We start from the raw sequence: 23,501 nt of genomic DNA on the forward strand, positions 1-23,501 counted from the left end.
TTTAGACATACTGATCTCCGTCCTGCCTTGTCTTCAAAAGGAATTCCTTTGGTGGTCCAAGGCATGTACTCTAAACAAAGGAAAACCCTTCTGTCTGCCTCCTGCCACTCAGATACTGACCACGGACGCCTCAGATTATGCATGGGGAGCCCATTTTCAGGGCAACTGTATGCAGGGCCTTTGGACAAAGGATCAGGAGCACCTAGATATCAATTTAAAGGAAATGTTAGCCGTTCAGAAAGCTCTGTGGGCCTTCAGGAATCTTCTACAACCAGGACAACTACTGATACGAACAGACAACACCACAGTTATGTGGTACATAAACAAGCAAGGGGGGTCTCATTCTTACCCCCTTTGCAGACTAGCCATGAATCCATGGAACAGAGCTCTAGCTTGCAATCTGGACCTTCAAGCTCAGTTTCTACCAGGAAAGCAAAACTTCCTGGCAGACAGTCTGAGCAGAAACCTTTCGGATCCATACAAGTGGATGCTGGACACCGAAATATTCAGGATGATAACAGCAGTCTGGGGATGTCCTCACATAGACCTCTTTGCATCCCATCTCAATCATCAACTACAGAATTTTTGCACCAGGACTTTCCACAAACAAGCTTGGAAAGTGGATGCCCTATCATTCAGTTGGAGAAACCTCTCGGGATATGCCTTTCCTCCTCTTCCTCTTCTTCCACGGGTATTAGGTTCATAGGTTCATAGGTTCATACTAGGCTATCTGCCCAAGGGCATTTATAAGCCTAGCCACATAGTTATGTGGCTTTCGCCACCCCTTTAGTTTGAAGAAAACTATGCCTTATTATTTTGTTGTGCCTCTGTCAAGCAGTGACACTGAAGTAATCCCTGGGGTATATCTGCGATCTCCCATCCATTGGTCAAGATTCCTCTTGAACAAGGCCAGCGAGGTGCTGTGCCTCACATGTACCGGGATTTTGTTCCACAGCATAGGAAGTCTCTGGGTGATGAATCTGTCCCTCCAGCACGTTCTGTTAATAACCATGTCAAGGTTTAAGTCTCCCGCCCTTGTGGTTCTGAGTGATCTAGATTTTTTGAGCTGAAGCATATTCATCAAATCTGGGTTTGACATGGCCTTATAGGTCAGGCACAGGTCACCTCTGAGCAAGCGGTATGCGACTGAATAGAGCTGGAGTTCTTTCAGTCTGGCAGCATAAGACATATTTTTGAGACCCTTTATCCTTTTGGTGAGGAACTTTTGGGGCCTTTCCAGCTGCTGCAGGTGTCGGGTCAGATACATTCCAAATGGGGCATTGTACTCAATCATAGGTCTAATGAGTGATGAGTACAGGGGGACGATGACCTCCCTAGATCTAGATGTGAATCCTTTCATGATCAGGTGGGCAATGTAGAAGGTTTTCCTAACTACTTTGGCAACATGAGTGTCAAACGAAAGGTTACTGTCAACCTGGGTCCCCAGATCCCTGATGACTTCTTCTGTGCTCAGTGGATTGCCACCTATATGGTAGCTAGGGGTAACCTTGTTTTTCCCGAAGGGTATGACTATGCATTTCTAGGCATTTAACTTTAGGCCATGTCTCTGGCACCAGTTATCCGTTTCTGTGAGGCCCTTCTGAAGGATATGTGTGTCAGATGTGTTTTCGACTATGGCGCCCAGTTTGCAGTCATCTGCAAACTTTGTCAGCCATAACCCTCCTGTGTTTGCTTGTACTTCAGAAAAGTAGATGCCGAACAAGAGTGGTCCCAGGACTGAGCCCTGTGGGACACCACTTGTGACAGGCTTTGAGTCTGACATGGCGCCAGCAACTCTGACCCTGTGGGTTCTGTCACTTAGCAACCCATCTTGTGATGTATGGGTTTACATTTAAGCCGATGAGTTTTTCGATGATACCTGAGTGGGGTATTGTGTCGAAGGCCTTTGCCAGGTCGAGGTAGGCTGTATGGACTGCCTTGCCCTCATCAATGGCCTTGGTGACTGTTTCGAAAAAGGCAACCAAGTTCAAGAGGCATGATCTGCCTTTGACAAAGCCAAACTGGGATGGATCCAAAGTCTGCAAGTTCCCTATGTCTTTATTTATGAGTTCCATTATGATCCTCTCCATGGCTTTGCAGATAAGGTTTGTCAAGCTAATGGGACGGTAATTTCCAGGGTCGGTGGAGGCACCGCCCTTATGAAGTGGGACCACAGTCGCCGTGCGCCATTCCTTGGGTATGTATCCTGAGGTGAGGCTAAGATTAAACAGCTGTCCTAACTGCGGGTTTAATTCCTCATTGAGTTCATGGAGCACACAGCCGGGGACACCATCCGGTCCCATGGATGCTGTGTTTTTTGCCTTGGAGAGAGCAGTTCTCACCTGGGCGTTGGAGATGTTTGGGGGGCTACAATCTTCTGGTATAGATATCTCTCCTTTTGGGGGGAGAAGTTTGCACTGAACCTGTCAGCCAGTATGTTGGCAATGTGTGTAGGTTCAGTAATCTTCACATCATTTTGAACTACTCTCGAGCATATCTGGGAGTTTCCTCCTAGGTTTCTAACATAGCTAAAGAAGGCCTTATGATTGTCTTTTGAGTCCTTGGCGATTTTTCTCTCAAAATTTGCCTTGGATGATTTTATGAGAGCTCTTAGTTTTTTACTTATAATGATCAAAGGTGTCTTACCTTTCAAGGATTTTGCTCTATCTTGTAGTGGCTTCCTCCTTTTGTTGTAGAGCTTGTTTATGGCTGGGGTCCACCAGACTGGACGCTTGCCTTTGGTACAAAGAGTCTTAGTTTTGTTTGGGATTGCCTGATCCATGCAGTCCTGTAGGTGCTGGTAGAAGGCATTTGTAAGTGATTCAGCGGTTTGAGTAATGTTTACCACTGGCTCAGGGGCCTTAAAGGAGGCCACACTAGTTTTTAGAAGTGTGAAATCGGCTTTTGAGAAGTTTTTCACTGTGGTCTTTTTTATTTCAGGTGGGGGGATGAGGACCTCCAGCGAGATTAGTTTATGATCTGATCTCACCAGTGAGGGGTATACTTCCGGTGTTGAACATTGTGATCCCATGTTCGTGATGATGAGATCAAGTATGTTTTCTCCTCTTGTGGGGATGGTGACTAGTTGTTCCATGGCATTTGAGTTTATGAACTCCAGGAACCTTTGGGCTAGAGTGTTTGGGCTTGAATAGTGTTCCCAGTCTATATTAGGGTAGTTGAAATCACCTAGTATGATGGTATTAGGAGATACATTTATCCCCTCCATTGTTTTCAGGAAGGCCATGTGAGGTTCCTGAGTTTGAGAGGGTGGCCTGTAACATGCTACAAATTGCAGAGCAGTCTTGCCTATGGTTAATTGCACCTGGATGGTCTCCGATGCATCGTGCGTTGCCACCAACCTTGAGGTGTGTGTGGATTATTAAAGATAAAACAAGACAAGCCCAAGATGATAATCTTGATGGCCCCAAATTGGCCTCGACAGTTTTGGTACCCAACTCTGAAAAACCTATGTCGGGAGCCCCCTTGGGTTTTACCACAGACTCCGAACCTTCTGTCCCAACATCAGGGTCAGGTTCTTCACTCCCATGTCAGAACTCTCAGCCTGGCGGCCTGGTTAATCCAGGGTCTTTGATTCATTCTCTCCTACCCAAGCAGGTTATGGATGTCATTTTAGAAGCCAGACGTCCTAGCACTAGAAAATTTTATGCAGGAAAATGGAAAAGATTTTGTTCCTGGATGCAGGCTCAGGATTCTGATCCTCTTCTTCCTAACATTCCTTTGATTTTACTTTATCTGACAGATCTCTTACATAAGGGTCTCTCTTTGTCTTCCATTAAGATTCATGCCTCTGCTATTTCCGCTCATTATAATACAGACCCTCCAATCTTTTCCCACCAGCTCATGAGACAGTTTCTCAGAGGAGCTAAGAACTTAAGGCCTCCTAGATCTCCTCCCATTCCTGCTTGGGATTGTAACTATGTTTTGGAAAAACTCACCTTACCTCCTTTTGAGCCTGCTGCCTCTTCTGACATCAAGTTTTTATCTTGGAAAACAGCCGTCCTGTTAGCTCTGACCTCTGCCAGGAGAGTTTCAGAGTTGCAAGCTCTTATGGCTGTGGAACCTTATATTATTTTTCATCAAGACAGGGTTTCTTTAAGGACTAATCCTACATTCATGCCTAAGGTGGTTTCCAAAGTGGCTTTAAATCAAACTGTTCACTTGCCAACCTTTTTCCCCACTCCTCAAAATAAAGTGGAAAGGATCTTACATTCGTTGGATGTACACAGACAACTACGTTTTTACCTGGACAGAACCAAGGACATCAGAAAATCAGAGCAATTGTTTGTTTCTTATGCTTCAAGTTCTCAAGGTAAAGCCATTTCAAAACAGACCATTTCTAAATGGATTGCTCATGGTATTAGATTTTGTTATTCACACCATGGAAAGCAAATCCCAGGGAGTATACAGACTCATTCCACCAGAGCTGCTGCCACTTCAGCTGCCTTCCTCAGGGGAGTTCCTACCAAAGACATTTTGGAGGCTGCAACTTGGAGTTCAGTGCATACTTTTTCAAAGCACTACAATCTACCTCTCTACTCTGTCTAGGGCAGGCTTTGCTTCTGCAGTCTTGCAGGGCCTTTTAGCCGCCCCTTCTCCTTTATGACCACCTCCCTTTCACTCTACTTTGGGATTCTACCCTACAGTCATGACTGCAACAGTGAAACACGATGAACATAGTACAGTTGTGTACACTTACCATAAATGTAGATGTTCGAGTGTCTTCACTGTTGCAGTCTGGGTTTCCCTCCCTCCTGTCCCCTCTTATTTTTAACTTTGTATGGTTTCCTTTCTCACCATTCTTTTGAGGTGTATTTGCAAAGGTTATGGGACCTTACTCATTTTGGAACTCCTGACATCTGGGGCAAGAAAAACTGGAGAACATGGCGTCGGCTGTCGACTTTGTACTCCTGGCGCTCTGACGTCAGGAAGCATGGTTGAACAGCCGATGCCAGACCCAGCCTTTGGGATTCTGGCTGACCGAGGACTGCCTGCCGGCAGGGGAGAACCCTACAGTCATGACTGCAACAGTGAAGACACTCGAACATCTACATTTATGGTAAGTGTACACAACTGTACTTTTTCATTACTTCAGGTAAATCTTCAAGGTTATCTCCCTCAACTAAATTACTTCCTTCTGATAAGGAAAGTAAAATTTTGGAAAGATTGGTTAAGAAGATATATACCTCTTCTACCTTGGCTATCAGGGCTTTAAATGATCAGACACACATGTCTAGGTATGCTTTGGCCTTGCTGTAGCAGGCTACCCAGGCTCTGTCCCCCATTGCCTGACTCAGAGGCTAAATCATTGTCTCTCTCACTTTATCAGCCTCCTCCGAGGTAGCCAGACAATCGACTGCAGTTATGATGCAGTTGAGGCCTCTTCCAGGGAAGCAGAGTCTGCATCTGTTCTCATAGGTTCATAGGTAGGTACTAGGCTATCGGCCCTGGGGCCTATATAAGTTTAGCCAAAAAAGTTCCCTGGCTTTCGCCACCCAAGAAAGTTATTTTCCTGCACCCCTGTCTAGCAGAGCCACAGAAGTGATCCCCGGGGTGAATTTCCTGTTTCCCATCCAGTTGTCGAGATTTTGTTAAAGAGGGCTAATGAGTTTTGCTTGACATGAATGGGTATTCTTTTCCAGAGCATGGGAAGTCTCTGGGACAGGACTCTATCCCTCCAGCATGTTCTGATTATTGTGGTCCCTGAAGCATGTGGCTTGGAGGGATTGGGGTGTCTTTAAGTGTAGCATGTCCAACAGATCTGGGTTTGACATGGCTTTGTATGTTAGGCAGAGGTCATCTCTGAGTAGGCGATAAGCAATGGAGTAGAGCTGGAGTTTTTTGAGACGGTCTGTGTATGGGTGGCACAGTGGTGCAGTGGTTAACATTGTCGCCTCACAGCAAGAGGTTCTCCGGTTCGATTCTAGGCTGGGGTGCCTTCTGTGTGGAGTTTGCATGTTCTCCCTGTGTTCGCGTGAGTTTCCTCCGGGTACTCCGGTTTCCTCCCACATTCCAAAGACATGCATATGGAGCATTTCTCCCCGGGCCTCTGCTGAAAACAGGCTCTGTGGAACCTAGTCGGACATTCCCGGTCAACAAATGTTAAATAAAATAAAAAAATAAAATAAAAATGGCATCTGTTTGAGACCAGTAATACTTTTAGTAAGGTATTTCTGTGGCCTTTCTAGTTGTAGATGTCTTGTGAGGTACATGCCAATTGTGGCGGCGTACTCTATAATGGGTCTGATGAGGGATGAGTAGAGAGGAACAATTACCTCTTTTTTCTGGAGGTGAACCCCTTTGTGTTGAGGTGTGCCATGTAGAAGGATTTCTTGACTACTGTGGCAATGTGATTATCAAAGAGGTGACTACTGTCCAACTATGTCCCAAGGCCTCTTATCACACTTTCGGTGTTTAGTAGGCTATCACCTATGTGGTAGTTCATGGGTGCAGTGTTTTTCCCAAAGGGGATGACAATGCACTTCTTGGCATTGAGTTGTGACTCTAACACCAAGCATCAGTCTCAGTGAGGCACCTTTGTAGAATGTCCACATCATTAAGCGATTCTATCATGGCACCTAATTTGCAGTCATCCATGAACTTCGTTAGCCAAAGACCTGCTGTATTAGCCTGGACCTCTGAGAAGTAGATGGCCAACAGGAGAGGACCCAGGACTGAGCCCTGTGGTACTCCATTTGTCACTTGTCTGAAGTTAGATTTGGAGTTGGCTACTTTCACTGTGTGGGTTCTGTCAGTGAGCCAGTTAGCCACCCATCTTGTGACATAGGGATTTATGCCAAGTCTAGTGAGTTTATCTATAATTCTAGAGTGAGGGATGGTATTGAAAGCCTTGGCGAGGTCAAGATAGGCTGTGTGCACCACCTTACCCTCGTCCACGGCTCTGGTGACTGCTTTAAGAAGTCAGTCAGGTTTAGGAGACATGACCTACCTTTTACAAACCAAAACTGAGTGGGGTCCAGAGATTGGAGGGTACCTATGTCCTTGTTTATAAGCTCTGAGATGATATGTTCCATGGCCTTGCAGACCAGGCTTGTCAGGCGAATGGGGTGGTAGTTCCCGGGGTCCGTGGTGACACCCCCTATGTGGAATGGGATAACCATCGCTGTGCACCATTCAGTAGGCACAAAGCCTGAAATGAGGCTATGATTGAGCATGGTACTTAGGTGTGGTGCCAATTTGTTCTGTAGTTCATGCAGGACGCAGCCTGGAATGCTGTCAGGTCCCATGGATGCTGTGTTCTTGGCTTTGGAGAGTGCGGTCTTTACTTGTGCACCTATTATTACAGGGGTTTGCATTCTTCCGGTATAGTGATGAGCCCTTTGGAGGGGGGGGGTGAAGTTTGCACTGACCCTATCTGCCAGGATGTTGGCAATATCAGTTGGTCCTGTATATCTAGTGCCATTGTGCTGTAGCTCAGAGCAAATCTGAGTGTCGCCATTGAGATTCTTGACATAGCTGTTGAATGCTTTGTGGTTATCTTTAGAATCAGTGGCAATTTTATTTTTGTAACTAGCTTTGGAGGAATGTATGAGGGATCTCAGCTTCTTACTGAGGCTGACCAGGGAGCACCTGCAATCGGGGGATTTTACTCTTTTTTGCATCAGTTTCTTCTTTGTGTTGTAGAGTTTGTTTATGGCAGGGGACCACAAGATTGGCTTCCTTTTTTGGAGGCTAGCATCTTGGTTCTCTTGGGGATGGGCATGATCCATGCACTCGTGTATGTGCTTATACATTGCATTTGTATAGGATTCAGCAGTCGTACCTGTATTTTCCATCTGTATGGGTGTCGTGAAGCTTGCCACTTCTGTCTTAAGCATGAAGTTGGCTTTGGAGGAGTTTTTTACGGTGGTTTCCTTAATGGGTGGTGGGGGTAGGATATCGGTGTCTAGGATGATGAGCTTTTGGTCGGATCTGACCAGCGAGGAGTTGACCTCTGGCGTGGAACATTGGTTGCCCATACTGGTAATGACCAGGTCCAGGATATTGCTGCCCCTGCTGGGGATATGGACAAGCTGGTCCAGGGCGTTGGAATTTATGAATTCCAGAAAGTGTTGAGCGAATGAGTTAGTACATGAGTAGTTTTCCCAGTTGGTGATTAGGGTATTGGGCTGTACCTTAATATTACTCAGTATATCAAGAAATGTGGAGTGGGAATCCTGGGGCAGGGCGGGGGATCTGTAACAAGCTACAGTTTGGATTGTGGTCTTGCCCAGAGTTAGTTGCACTTGGATAATCTCAGATGCGTTATGCTGAGCAGCTAGCCTGAAGGTGCGGATATCCTTAATTAATATGGATACACCTCCGCCTTTAGAGTTTCGATCCAGGTTAGGTGCTCGAAAGGTGTGTTATGAGTTATAGCCTGGTAATGCAGGGATGCTCTCTGGAGCCTTGACCCAGGTCTCTGTCACTGCACAGATGTCGATGTTCTCCATTTTAAGGAGTGCCTTGAGTTAGTGCGTTTTGAGGTTTAGACTTCTAGCAGTGAGTAGCATTACCCTCAGGTTTTGCTTGCTTGTACTTGCTACAACAGTGAATTTGTCATTTGAACCTTGTCTAAAAAAGGCACTCTAGGGGCGGCAAGAGCCTTAGCCAGTATCTGGAATCCCAGGGGCGACAGGTGCAGGCCATCTCTGGCATAGCGTCGTGGTCTGTCGATCATGTCGTCCCAGGCAGACAGACACTGGATCCCCTTAGAATGACACCAGAAGCTTAGCCAATTGTTGAAGTCAATCATTTTGTCCTTGTATTCTCAGAAGGCATTCCTGGTTATGTCTTCAGGTGCTCCCTGATGGCATAAAGGCAAAATTGTTTGATGCTCCTCTGGATAATTCCTCCGTCTATGGCAAAGCAGCTGCAGAATTATATAAATCACTGCAGGAAAAGGTAAAGAGCTTCAGGATTTGAAACATTTGCTGGTTTCTCCAGTCACAAAATTTCATAGGAATTTTCCAGTTAAAACTCCTTTTGTAAGGAAACCTACTCGCTCCTCCACTTCTGTTCCTTCTGGAGCTAGGCCTTGTAAGCCTTTTAGGAGATACCCACAGACTAAAGCTGTTACTCCTGCTGCTGCTGTTCCCTCTCAGCAGCCCTTTCAGCCCAAAGTCCTTTGTGATGCTTTGTCTCCTCTCCCAAGTCATACCTCCCTTGTCTCTTTGCCTCTCTCTTTCCCTTTCTGCTTGGATGGAAATCATTCAGGACTCCTCAGTGATTTCAACTGTCTGAACCGGATACTTTATGACTTGGAAACTCTTCCCTCCCTTTCTGGGAATACCTCAACCCCCCCCCCCCCCAGTCAACTACATCTGTTTCCCTCGATTCTTGTTCAACTTTCCCATCAAGGCACTATCCAGCCTGTCCCACCAGATCAACTGGGGAGGGGATTCTATTCCAGAATGTTTCTAGTTCCAAGGAAAGATGGTCCTTGGAGGCCTACATTAGATCTCTCCCTACTAAACACTTTCCTGGTAGTGCCTTCTTTCAAAATGCTATCCTTGCCTGCTGTCCTTCTCCTGGTCCCTCATAAATCCATCTTAGCTTCCCTGAATCTGAAGGGGTGCATACCTGCATATCCCTATTCATTCTTACTTCAGGAAGGTTTTGCGTTTCTCTGTGGGTTCTTTGTTTACTCCATGCCCTTTGGCCTTTCCTACTGTTTTGGGGGCACCTAACTTCTGGGGCAAGAAAAATTAATGTAATTGCGCATGCTGCATATTATACCCCTGACGACCTGACATCATGGATGAAGCGACAGCATCCGACACAGAAATCCCAAGACTCTGGTATTCAGGCCGACTGAGGGCTAACCTGCAGGCAGATAGCCCAAATGTGATGACTGCAACAGTGAATACACTCGAACATCTACATTTATGGTAAGTGTACACAACTGTACTTTACATCTGGTTCTTCTACTAGCTAGAGTTAAAAGATGCTTACCATCGCATTCCCGTTGATAAGCACTTCAATTTTTTTTTTTAAGATTTTCTATATCTGGTTCACAGTATCAAGTATTTACTGGATTGTGTGTGGTTCTAAGGGTATTTGCAAAGTATTTTACTCCAGTAATTACTTATTGTAGACTCCAAAACATGCACATGTTTCCATAATTAGATGAGTGACTTATATTTGCAAACACTTTTTCCAGTTGTCAAGGACCCTGAGAAAGGGTTCAGAATTATCTACTCCATCAGGGGTTCCAGATGAACTTAACAGAAATCTTCTGTCATCCCATCTCGCAGGTTGTTTTCCTGTGTTTTTTTTTCTGTTAGATTTGGCCTTGGGAAGAGCTTCTGTCCCTCCTGACAAAGTAGAAATGTTCCAAAAGTTCTTCCTGAGATTTATCTGCTAGAGAATTTCTTGTGGTTCTGGGGTACCTGACTTCTATGATTCTTATGTTTTCCCTGACCAGATGTCACTTGAGAAAAGTTCCATGGTTAGACTGGACTCAGCACTTCACCTTCATCTTTTCAAATCTCCATTTTGGGGTTAGTAAAGAGAGAGGTTCTGTGGAAAATAGACCATCCATCCATACATACACAACCCCCTTTTCCCATTTTTGTACATGGGGGTGGGATAGACTAGCTCTCTCCAAATCAAGTTTTCTCATTTTCCCTTCCATCTTCTCTTCAGTTTGTCCCAACCAATGCTTCAGACCTGACTTGGGGACCGATTTCAAAAGGGGTGAAAGTGCCAAGTATATGGAACAAATAAGACAGGTAGAAGCAAAGAAACTTAAATGAGATATAGGCAGTAATAAATGCTTTGAAAGCCCTAAATCATCTCTGCTGTGCAGGAACTCTTAAAGTTTTCAGAAACACCACCATAGTGATGTGGTACATTAACAAGAGATACCAGATCTTGCTCCCTTTGCCGACTTGCTGTGAAAGCCTAGTAATCTGCCCATATAGCTGAAAGCCTAGTACTCTACCCATATAGCTTAGGCTTCTGCAGCACTAATCTGATGTTGAGCACAGAAGTGTGTAAGTGAACTTTCCATAGCAGTGCATGTCATAGATCACTGTGACAGTCCAGTCCAGTCCAAACCCAGCAACCTCTTGATTTTTATTTATTTGTATTATCAGGGTGCGGATATGTACACCCTTGCATACATTTTCCTAGCATTTTCCTTCCAGGGCCAATCCCTCCCCTTTTGGGGCAAGACATATCTGAGCTTTTCACACCGTATCTTTTTATATGATAACCTGGCAACCCTGTCTTTTCCTGCTGGAGCATGGCGAAGGTATACACTTGCTTTGAAGAGCTGGTTGGTAGCGGTGTGGGTGTGACCCGTATGGCTTAAGCTACTACAACAGTCATTTGTTAGAAGATTTACTGTTATCATAAGTTTACTTACACAACTGTACTTTTCTGTTGATTTTCCCAGTGGTGGTGGTCTACCTGACAGGCTGTGAGCCTAGGCATGGTCTTGTAGCTAGTGAGAGACATCAGGGTGCAAACTGTCATAGGTTCATAGGTGTGTTCTAGGCTAATGGCCCTGGTGCCTTTACAAGCCTCGCCATAGGATTACTGTGGCATAGTGTCACCCAACCTTAGTTCCCTGTGCCTTTGTCGAGTAGAGCCACTGGAGTGATCCCCGGGGTGAATTTTCTGTCTCCCATCCACACATCAAGATTCATCTTGAAGAGGGTCAGCGAGGTGCTCTGCTTGACATGTATGGGAAGTCTGTTCCGTAGCATGGGCAGTCTCTGGGTTATGAACCTGTCCCTCCAGCATGTTCTGTTAATTGTGGTAATGAGGTTGAGGTCTCTGGAGCGTGTGGTGCGGAGAGATTGGGATTACTTTAGATGTAGCATTTCTAACAGAGCTGGGTCAGACATGGTTTTGTAAGGCAAGCAGAGATCGCCTCTAAGTAGGCGATATGACACAGAGAATAGTTGGAGTTTTTTGCGTCTGTCCATATAGAACAAGTTATACATCTTTAATGCTTAATAAGGAATATTTTAACCTTTTTTCAAAAGGGTTTAAGTTTGTGCCTTCAGGTTATGGTGATGTAGCAAATATTCTAGTTGATCTGAAACTATATCTTAGAAAATTAAATTTGGGTGTGGTTTTTAAAAAAATCTGAAAATGAGAGTTATGACCATTTAGGATTAACTAGGAACAGCACTATTAATCCTCCCTTACATCCAGTTGTTATGTTTGGAACGTGTGTTACTGAAGAACTTTATGAAGCAAGAAATGGGGTCTTTTTTGAACCACATAATTTAAATACAAGGGAAAAGACAATACTTAATGAACTGAACTCTCAAACTAAATTTCGAATTATGAAGCCTGATAAGGGAGGGGGTGTGGTGCTGTATGGAACTGAAGAATATAACAATGCAATAACACAAATCTTGTTAGAGACTAACACTTATTCCCCAGTATCCAAGAATGAAATAACCATACCTTATGGTAGAATTGATTCCTTATTAGGGGAGTATTTGCTTGAAAATCGGATATATGGTAAAACATACTATAATCTCAAGCAAACAAACTCCATTATTCCTAATATTTTCGGGGTACCAAAGGTGCATAAATGTGTTAAGGATCCCTCTTTTAGACCCATTGTGTCTGCTAGGAATTCGAAAACCCACCCCTTAGCAGTATATGTTGACCACTGGACTAAGGAAATTGTAGCTAAAACAGACCACTTAAAGACTCGTGGGAATTTTTGAGTAAGTTAACCAAGGATGTATGGAAGGAGAGCTATAGTTTTCTCACTATAGATGTCAAGGATCTTTTTACTAGTATTCCAAGACATGAGGGACATGAACTTTGTAGTGAGAGCATTAACAAATACTCCAGTGTGACTAAAAAACAAATACATATGATCCTTTAATTAATGAAAGTGGTCCTGGACAACAACTACATTTGTTTCCAGGGTAAACATTACCAACAAATTAGTGGGGTAGCGATGGGGGCAGCTTGTGCCCCCATCTGTACAAATTTGGTGATGTTGAAATGGGAGCATAGATATGTTTTCAACAGCCCTTACATTAATAACAATATACATCTTTACCTGAGATTTTTGGACAATATATTTGTTTTATTGGAAGGGAGTCAGGAGACTACGGAAAAATTTATGCAATACTTAAATGGATGTACCTCCTTTTTCAAATGTACACACATGGGATAGAGTTAGCATTAACTATCTTGACACCACTATTTTCCAAACTAGTAATGGGTTTAAATCCAAAATTTTTAGGAAAAGTACATGGTGTAATAGTTATTTGCATTACACCAGTAACCATCCCATGTTCCAGAAAAAGAGTCTTGTAAAAGGTCAGGCAGTTTGTATAGCAAGAATGACCTCAGAAAAGGCTGAATTAATGGGGGAACTTAACCTCCTTGGTGAAATGTTTGAGGAGAAGGAGGTACCCTAGGCAGCTGGTTCAGTGTGTGGTAGATGAAATATACAAAGGGTGGGGTACTAAATATAAGGCTTTACTTGGTGTACCCCTAGATAAAACTGTCAAAAGAAAGGATGACAAATTTCAAATGGCCTGTGTTACATAATTTAATAATTTTTCTGATATATTTACTAACATTATAAGAACTAATTGGAGTATGTTAAAAACTAGTAAAGAATTGTATGAAGTAGTGGGGAAAGAACCCATATTTTCCTTTAAAACAGGAAATAATTTTAAAAGAATATTTGAACAGAGACACCTAAGAGTTTTATAGGTAAGGCAACTAGTTCTTGTGGTAATTGTAAGCAGTGCTCACACATTTTTAAGGAAGACAGTATACTTTTACAGAACGGTATGAATAGTACTGTGAGATTCTGTAAGGGTAACTGTAACACCAAAATGATTGTGTACTTGGCCATTTGTGAAAGGTGTCCTGCATTCTACAGAGGCAAGACGGAGAGGGCCTTGAAAGAAAGAATGTACGAGCACTTTAATGACATTAGGAGTAAAAAAGAGACTAGTGCATTGTACAAGCATTCCATTGAATGTTTTTCCCCTTCTTTTAGTGGTTTTAAATTTGGGATTATAGATGTTGTGAAGTTGAATCCCAGGGGGGGGAGATGTTAAAAATATATTACTTAATAGGGAATTGAAGTGGCAGCTCAGGCTTAGATCTAATATTTTTCCTGGTTTGAATGAATATGTTACTATCAAGCCTGTGTTAATAGCCAAAGCATCAAAAATTTAAACTAGTGTATGTATATATATATATATATATATATACATATATATATTTTTTATGTTGTACACAATCCTTACACAGGTATTAACAAACATTTATATATATGCATGTGTATACATATACATTTTTTATAAATATTTTTGATATATTTTTACATTCACATTATGAAGCATTTCCTCAGTGTTAAAGTTTTAAACTTTTACTATGCATATATTTTGTATTATATGCATGTGCTTTGCATTTTATTTGGACTCTTGTGACTTTAAATTTTAATTGCAGTTTAACCTTGGATTGGTATAAAAGAAATGAGTTGTATTGTTTGTGTAATCTGATGAAGTCTTGTACACAAGACGAAAACGCTTATCCAAAGTTCATTTTTAGTGTTTGGTACCTTTGTGAGAGCGGACCTCTGTTTGTTGGTGTTTACTGAGTACCTACAATTATCTACAATTATTCACATATAGGACAAGTGTTTAAGGCGTAGGATCCTCTTTGTGAGGTACTTTTGCAGCCTCTCCAGTTGTTGCAGGTGTCTAGTGAGGGAAAATGGGGCATTGTACTCAATAATTGGCCTAATGAGGGAAGAGTAGAGGGAGACAATGACCTCTTTCTTCCTGGATGCAAAACCCTTAGTAATGAGATATGCCACGTAGAAGGACCTTCTGACCACAGTGGCAGTGGTGGTGATCAAAAGAGAGGTTGCTGTCAGCTTGTGTTCCCAGATTTCTTATAACGTCTTCTGTGTTCAGTGGACTACCATCAATGTGGTAATTCATGGGAACCGGGTTTTTCCCAAAGGGGATGACAACACATTTTTTGGCATTGAGCTTAAGGCCATGATTCTGACACCAGTCATTGGTCACAATGAGGCCATTCTGTAGGATGTCAGCATCACTTAGGGAGTTAATAATAGCTCCCAACTTGCAATCGTCTGCGGACTTTGTCAGCCAGAGTCCCTTTGTGTTGGCCTAGACTTTAGAGAAGTAGATACCAAACAGGAGAGGACCCAGGACCGAACCCTGTGGGACTCAACTCATGACTAATCGGCAGTCTGAAATGGAGTCTGCTACTTTTACACTGTGGGTTCTATCTGTGAGCCAGTTTGCAACCCCCCTAGTGACATAGGGGTTGATGCCAAGCTTAGTGAGTTTTTCTATGATTCCTGAGTGGGGAATGGTATCAAAAGCCTTGGCCAGATCAAGGTAGGCTATATGAACCACCTTGCCTTCATCCACAGGTCTGGTGACTGACTCAGAAGTCGACCAAGTTGAGCAGGCATGATCTACCCTTCACAAAACCAAACTGTGTGGGATCCAGAGTTTGGAGATTCCCTGTATCCTTGTTTATTAGGTCCATGATGATGCGTTCCATAGGTTTGCATATCAGACTCGTCAGGCTAATGGAGAGATAGTTCCCAGGGTCTGTAGTCACTTCTCCTTTGTGGAGAGGGGTAACTGTAGCAGTGCACCATTCGGCAGTAACATAGCCTGAGGTGAGGTTGTGATTGAACAGAGCACACATGTGAGGTGACAATTCACTCTGTTGTTCATATAGAACACAACCAGGGATATTGCTAGGTCCCAGGTCTATATTATAAACATGAGCATTTACTTACCCGAATACCTAAACATCAACACATATTCCGTGAACTGCAAATACACCGAATGCCCTAAACCGCAAAATTCAAACTGTCACAGTTGTCCCACCCCACCGCCCGCTGCATACTACCTACACAAACAAACTAAATAAACCACATACATACACTAACCAAAACCGTACTTCTAGCCTTAAACTAAACCCTACTTCTAACCCTACACTAAATCTTGCATATACCACCATGTATGCACTTAACTTAACCCCCACCCTAACCCTAAGGTCCGTAACTATTGCACACTTACCTTATGGAACTATACCGCAGAAGGGCCAACCATGATGATTCGACATTTCTGATTTTGCGCTTCTGGACGATCGATGTTTTTGCGGTTCGATGAAGACATGTCGACGTTTAGGCATTCAGGTAAGTAAACATTCGTGCTTATAATATACACCCCCAGGTCCCATAGAAGCTGTGTTCTTGGCCTTGGACAGTGCTGTTTTAACGTGTGCAGCAGTAATACTGGGTGCCTGGCAATCTACTGGTATTGTGATTGGTCCTTTGGGGGGAGGATAAAGTTGGCACTGAATCTGTCAGTTAGTATACTTGGCAATATCTGTTGGCTTGCTATAGGAGATACCATTGTGCAGTAGCTCAGAGCAAATCTGGGTATTGCTGTGGAGATTCTTTACATAACTATAGAAGGCCTTGTGGTTGTCTTTACTATCTGCTGCAATTCTGTTTTCATACCTAGCTTTAGAGGATTTGATGAGGGATCTCAACTTTTTGTTGAGGCAGATAAGGGAGTTTTTCCAGTCCTGGGACTTCACCTTATTCCGCATCGGTTTCCTGCTTCCATTGTAGAGTTTGTTTATGGCAGGGGACCACCAGATTGGCTTCCTTTTTTTTGGAGGAGGGTGTCTTGGTTCTGTTGGGTATGGCGAGATCCATGCATTTGTGTGCGATTCTGCAGTCACGTAACTATTCTCCATTTGCATGGGTGCCGTGAAGTTAGCTACCTCTGTTTTTAGGATCCCAAAGTTAGCTTTGGAGAAGTTTTTCATGGTGTTTACCTTTGGTGGGGGGGGGGGGTGGTAGTGATGTGGATTTCCAAGGTGATTAGTTTGTGGTCGGATCTAACTAGATAGGAGCTGACTATTGGTGTAGAGCAACAGTCGCCCATGTTAGTAATGACCAGGTCAAGGATGTTGTTACCTCTAGTGGGGATAAAAACGAGCCTGTCCAGGGCATTGGAATTAATGAACTCCAGGAAACGTTGGGCAAGTGTATTGGTACATGAGTAGTTTACACAGTTAATGGAGGGGTAGTTGAAGTCACCTAGCAAGAGAGTGTTAGGTTGGACCCTAGTATTCACCAGGGTGCTTAGGAATGTGGAGTGCGAGTCTTGCGACATGGTTGGGGACCTATAGCAGGCTACGACCTGAATCGCTGTCTTACCCAATGTTAGCTGCACCTGAAGTATCTCTGATGCGTTATGTTGGGCTACCAGTCTGCAGGTGTGCGCATCCTTTACGAATATGGAAACATCACTGGCTTTGGAGCTTCGGTCAAAGTTCTGGGGCCGAAAGGTGTGGAATGAGTTATAGCCTGGTAGTACAGGGGTGCTTTCTGCTGCCTTGAACCAGGTCTCTGTTACAGCACAAATGTCGATGTTCTCCATTTAAAGGAGTGCCTCGAACGAGTGCATTTTGAGATTTAGGCTTCTAACATTGAGCAACATGACCCACAGATTGCATTTGTTTGTAGCTGTTACAGTGGTAATTTGGTCTTTGGAGCACCACCTAAAAAAGGCACTATAGGGGTGGCAAAAGCTTTGGCCAGGGGTGACAGATGCAGGCCATCTCTAGCAAAGCATCGAGGTCTGTCAATCATGTCATCCTAGGCAGACAGATACTGGATCCCCTTAGAATGGCGCTAGAAACTTAGCTAATTGTTAAAGTCATGAGCAAACACAGCCCAGAGCGTGGTCTCTTCAGATACAATATGACAAACTGTGGCTGATATAGGCAGTTAGCCCAGTTACAGGACACTCCAAAGAGGATAAGTGCATCTATCCCTAGTGTGTGCCTTTTGTTGTACTTAATGTAGGGAATTCTGAATGAAGTGTTGTGATCTCTTTGTACATCTTGTCTAGCCTGTTCTAAGTGTTTTAGTCCTAACTAGAGAACAGTAATTGTAAGCTTGTGTAGTATCGTGTGAGCCTTTATGCTAAAATACTAGGTAGAAAATTCTGATTGCTGTAGTTCTTGAAAGTTATTTGTGCACTTATTCTTGCTTATTACTGTGTGAAACTGTCATTTTACTGTTAATTTATATTTGTGCCTTTGGCCCTGGGCATGGCTGAAAGGGATCCACTATGGGATCTGCCTATTTAACTGGTTAACAGACAAAAGAGCAAAAATTACAGAATAACATCTAATCAGAAGCGAGTCCATCCTTGGTGTCCACATGATAACCCTGTTTTTTTAATGGAGCTGTTCAAGTATTTCTTTAATATATCTTTAAGCCATTTGAAGCTAATGTTTAAAAATGTCTTTTTTCCTCCAAGAATTTTGATAATTTGATCACCCCAGAAGGAGTTGGAATCACTACTGCACTTCGTGCCCTCTGTTATATTGCCTGTCCACCACCTCTTGCTGAAGGTACGTCCATCATGTCTTGTTATTAAAAACTTAAGTATGATAAAATAGTTTTAATTTCTCACTTTTGAAAAACTGATGGAGACCTAAGCTGTAAGTAGCTGTGTGGTATGAGGAAAGGCTCCATTAAGGTTTTGCTTATTATTGCAGTTTGTTGTTTCAAGTTCTGGTGTAATGCTAGTCAGGATTTAGACAGCGACTCATTCTTTTTCGTCCCACTTCTGTGGTTTGATGATCTAACATTGTGTAGATCTTCCTTGATGGGTCCAGTGGTTGGTGTCATCATTGTCAGTCAACATTTGCATCTTTTTTTTTTCCAGAAGTTTCTACATTCAGTAACTGTCTTTCACCTTTTAAAATGTATACCATGATACCATGCATCAGCTTCATAAGCACCCTTGTCTCCAGCACCTGCCAGTTCTCAGTCACTCACACACTTTGGATCTCAGTGTTTGCTGTCATTGGTAAAAAGTTCCTGCATTTGCATGCCCATTTGGTATGAGTTTTCCATGATTGTTGAAATTCATCTAAGTCCTACTCATAATGTCAGAAAGATCATCTTCTTGGGACTGCTTGGTCAGTTTCTGTCAATACCAGTTGAGTATGCTGGCATTTCCTTTCCTAGGACTTTATTCAGATGATGGGCTAAGCCCTAATTCTCAAGGGTAAATAATACATTTTGCATAACTTCCGAGGGCTTACTGGGGTAGGTATCATCACCAGTAAGTAGGTGTACTGGCTTTCAGTACAGTCCATCTTTATGGTGGTGGGCTGGAGACCTGGGAGAGGTGCACATCCATCTCCCAGTGCAAGGGCAAAAGTGCATCCTAGAATGCTTTTGTCATGTATTCCTTGACTTTGACTGGCTTACTATCCAGTTTCTGGGTCATCCAGCCTAATGTCAGGAAGTGATCCTTCCTTGTTACCTGTTCAAAAATGAAGAGAGCTTGAGATAAAGGTTTTGTCTCTGAGAGCATCCTTGGGCCAGGTAGGGTTGACCATTCTTTGTTCAGGAGGGGCTGTTAGATGAACTTCTCTGTGCCATGGTCTACTGCCTAGGTATGAAAACTCAGATGTTTGTTGATTTGTTGTGGGAGTTCGATTCATAGATGTGGCATTTGTCTTAGGAACATTTATGCACTGGCAGTGGCAGGTCTTTACCCTTTATATGTTGCCCTTGGTGTGCTTGTTGTTATGGATAGAGCCCAGTTTGTCTAACACTAAGAACTTGCTTTTCTCATGTACACAGGAAGTTTAGTTTGGTCCTTTGTTCTACACTGCTGGATGATGCTGTGCTGTCTCCTCCTTAGGATTCCCTCAGTAGTTACTTTGTCGTCTGTGAAAAGACCAAGATTTTTGAGCCACAAATGCCTCTGTTTAGATGGTCTTTCCTGTACAGAGTTCTTGCAGTTCATATGTTTTTGCACATCTTACTTTCTGTATTCTCCTTGATTTCTTTTGGGATAAGTACCTTAGAAATCCCCCATTTGGAATCGGCCTTTGATGATGTGGCCTTGGAAGCAGCCTCATTTCGCTACTGTGGCCCTAAGAAAGTCAGGACAGGTTTCATTCTGCAGTTGAATGGGGAGTCATTTGTTTTATTGTCGAAGCATTGCAAGACTGACTCTTTTGTGGTCTCACATGGTTGTGGACTGTGGGCTGGTGATGATTTTGGAGACCACATTCTGATTACCCCTGTCTGTAAACAGTAAGCCAGGAGCTTGAGAGAGGTGTGGCTTGAAAATGTATTTCTCTGCCATGTTTGGACTTACGAGTTCTGAATTATGTGTCTCAGCTATCCCAAACCTCAGTTCTACTTGTTGGAATCTGGAATCTGAGCTTAAAGTGAACATCTTTCAGACCCTGTTCAAAGGCTGTTCAGATGGGCTGCCTGGTGTACCCTTTGGATTCTGCAGTTGATATGGCTGAGGGTACAGGTTCTTGTGTATCAATATGCAGAAATGTGTGGCTAAGATTGTTCTTTCTTGATGACTAGCTCATCTGTTGTCTTCTGAGTGCTCCGTTCTGAATGGTGACTCTTTCCTACCATGTCTTCTGGACCCTACTGGATGGCCTCCTTAGGAAGAGGAGGAGGGAGGGACTTCTTTTTTCAAGGGGATCATTCCACCTCCTACCCCTCTGTTTTCCAAGGAGATAAAGAGGCCCCATTGTTACCCCAAGAGCACGGCCAAGTATCCTCTGCTAGCTGTGCCCTCTGTATCAGCTAGAAACTCCAAAGGAGAATTCTCTTCTGGTCTCCTCACTGCAGCCCGAGTTGTGTGACAAATATCCTTCATGTGGATCACTGTCGCAGCAATAATCTTGGCATGGGAATTAGCCACAGGCTGACATTCACCCAACCAGCCCAACTCCCAGTGCTTTATGTGTACAGTGATGCAGACAGAACTCCTCTCCCTTCAAGGATACAATTCCATTTCTCTGTTATATGGGGATGTAAGCCCATGCCATCTTCTCATCTTTTTTGTCAATAAAGCTACTAAAAAAGGGAGGCCATACCCTGAGTAACGAAGAGCCCACCTTTAGAAGATTTAAAATATTCCATATAGAGTGCTCCATTTGAAATGTTGGAGGAGCAAATGGTAGCAACTAAAGAAGTAAATTTTGGAGTTGTGATAGAGGATCTGAATTGCCTAGCCATACAGTCGATATAAAAAGTGTACACACCCCTGTTAAAATGCCAGGTTTTTGTGATAAAAAAAAAATGAGACCACAATAAATCATTTCAAAACTTTTCCCACCTTTAATGTGACCTATAAACCTGTACAATTCAACTGAAAAGCAAGCAAATCTGTTAGTGGAAAAAATATAAAAAATAAAAAATGTACAATAAGCTGGTTGCATAAGTGTGCACAGCCTTAAACTAATACTTTGTTGAAGCACATTTTGATTTAATTACAGCATTCGGTGGTCTTGGGTAGGAGTATGTCTGCTTGGCACATCTTCACTTGGCAATATTTGCCCACTCTTCCTTGCAAAAGTGCTCCAAATCTGCCAGACTGCGAGGGCATCTCTTGTGCACAGCCCTTTTCAGGTCACCCCACAGATTTTCTATTGGATTTAGGTCTGGGCTCTGGCTGGGCCATTCCAAAACTTGAATTTTCATCTGATGAAGCCATTCTTTTGTTGATTTGAATGTATGCTTGGGGTCATTGTTGTGTTGAAAGGTGAAATTTCTCTTCATCTTCAGCTTTCTAGCAGACGCCTGAAGGTTTGGGGCCAAAAGTGACTGGTATTTGGAACGGTTCATGATTCCCTCCACCTTGACTAAAGCCCCAGTTCCAGCTGAAGAAAAGCAACCCAAAAGCATGATACTGCCACCACCATGCTTCACCGTGGGGATGGTGTTCTTTTGGTGATGTGAAGTGTTGTTTTTGCGCCAAACGTACCTTTTGGAATTGTGGCCAAAAAGTTCAACCTTGGTCTCATCAGACCATAATACATTTTCCCACATGCGTTTGGGAGACTTAATGTGTTTTGCAAATTATAGCTGGGCCTGTATGTTTTTCTGTGTAATAAAAGGCTTCCGTCTTGCAACCCTACCCCATAGTCCAGACATATGGAGAATACTGGAGATTGTTGTCACATGTAGTACACAACCAGTACTTGCCAGAAATTCCTCTATCTCCTTCAGTGTTGCTGTAGGTCTCTTGGCAGCCTCCCTGACCAGTTTTCATCTTGTCTTTTCATCAATTTTAGACGGACGTCCAGTTCTTTGCAACGTCACTGTTATCCCATATTTTCTCCACTTTTTGACTGTCTTCACTATGTTCCATGGTATAGCCAGTGCTGTCGAAATTTTTTTGTACCCTTCTCCTGACTGATACCTTTCAACAATGAGATCCCTTTGATGCTTTGTAAGCTCTCTGCGGACCATGGCTTTTGCTGTAGCAGGCAACTGAGTAAATGTCAGGAAAATCCTACTAGAACAGCTGAACTTTATTTGGGGTTAAAATCAGAGTCTCTTTAATTGATGGCAGGTGTGTACCCAAGAAGACTGAATGCTGTAATTAAATCAAAAGGTGCTTCAACGAAGTATTAATTTAAGGGTGTGCACACTTTTGCAACCAGCTTATTGTACATTTTTTATTTTTTATATTTTTTCCCTTAACAGATTTGTTTGTTTTTCAATTGACTTGTACAGGTTATAGGTCACATTAAAGGTGGGGAAAGTTTTGAAATGATTTATTGCAGTCTCGTTTTTTTTTAAATCACAAAAACCTGGCATTTTAACAGGGGTGTGTACACTTTTTATATCCACTGTAGTTAGGCCTTACTAATTTTAATGCTTTTGGCTCCAAACAACAATTACAAGAAAATGGGAATTATTGTCTGTAGGTAACATAATGGAAGTTTTGAATACTGTAAGGGTATTAAAAGAAATGGAGGTGGGATCCTTAGAAAAGGAAGTGATCAAATCCCATAGAAATAAATTGGATTTGTGGGAACAGTACATGCAGAATTATGCTCAGGAGGATAAGTGAGGTTTAAGGAAAGGCAGAAATTGAGCAATTTATGTAATGTTGAAGTGAATGAAAGTTGATAAACAGCAAACATATGTATGTGGCATTGAGGTAATAAAGGAAACATTGCTGTTTCGTTTCTTTTCTCCAAATGTATGTGAACTCATATTGCAGTTTAAATGTGATGATTTTAAGAAAGGTCTTAAAACTATCAGTTTAGATTCATCTCTTAGTCTCTGGTGTGGTGTAATTTATAAGTTTTCCTTATATGATTAAACAAAAGCAATGAAAAATGAAATGATAGGCTACTTTAGCAGTTTGTTACTACTTCAAGGTCGGGCTGAATCCCAGACTAAGGCGGGCTGTCTTTGCATTCACACCAATAATTTAAGTGGCTAAAAATGCGATGAGGAGCTTGGAAGAGTAGAAAGTCATGTCAGTAATGTCCGAACTGGGCACAATCAGTACTAATTGTAATACACTATATTCAGAGATCCCATTTGTTTCATTCTTTTATGTGAAGTAGTCTTGCTTTCTCATTCCGATCAACTGGTAGATTGTAAGATGGGAATAAAA

The 23,501-nt window shown here is 42.9% G+C and overlaps 1 protein-coding gene across 4 annotated transcripts in view; it reads left to right on the plus strand.

Annotated features, from left to right (window-relative positions):
- Positions 1-23,501, plus strand: part of VIRMA (vir like m6A methyltransferase associated) — a 1,734,630-nt gene that overhangs the window by 1,075,644 nt on the left and 635,485 nt on the right. For all 4 annotated transcript variants that reach the window (XM_044066546.1, XM_044066545.1, XM_044066547.1 and 1 more), the window contains one exon: positions 18,354-18,447. In XM_044066546.1, coding sequence (XP_043922481.1) covers positions 18,354-18,447 — 94 coding nt within the window. The remainder of the gene's footprint in view (positions 1-18,353; positions 18,448-23,501) is intronic.

Source organism: Protopterus annectens, chromosome 3.part1, assembly GCF_019279795.1.
Source record: "Protopterus annectens isolate FY-2018-M chromosome 3.part1, PAN1.0, whole genome shotgun sequence".
Lineage (NCBI taxonomy): Eukaryota > Metazoa > Chordata > Ceratodontiformes > Protopteridae > Protopterus > Protopterus annectens.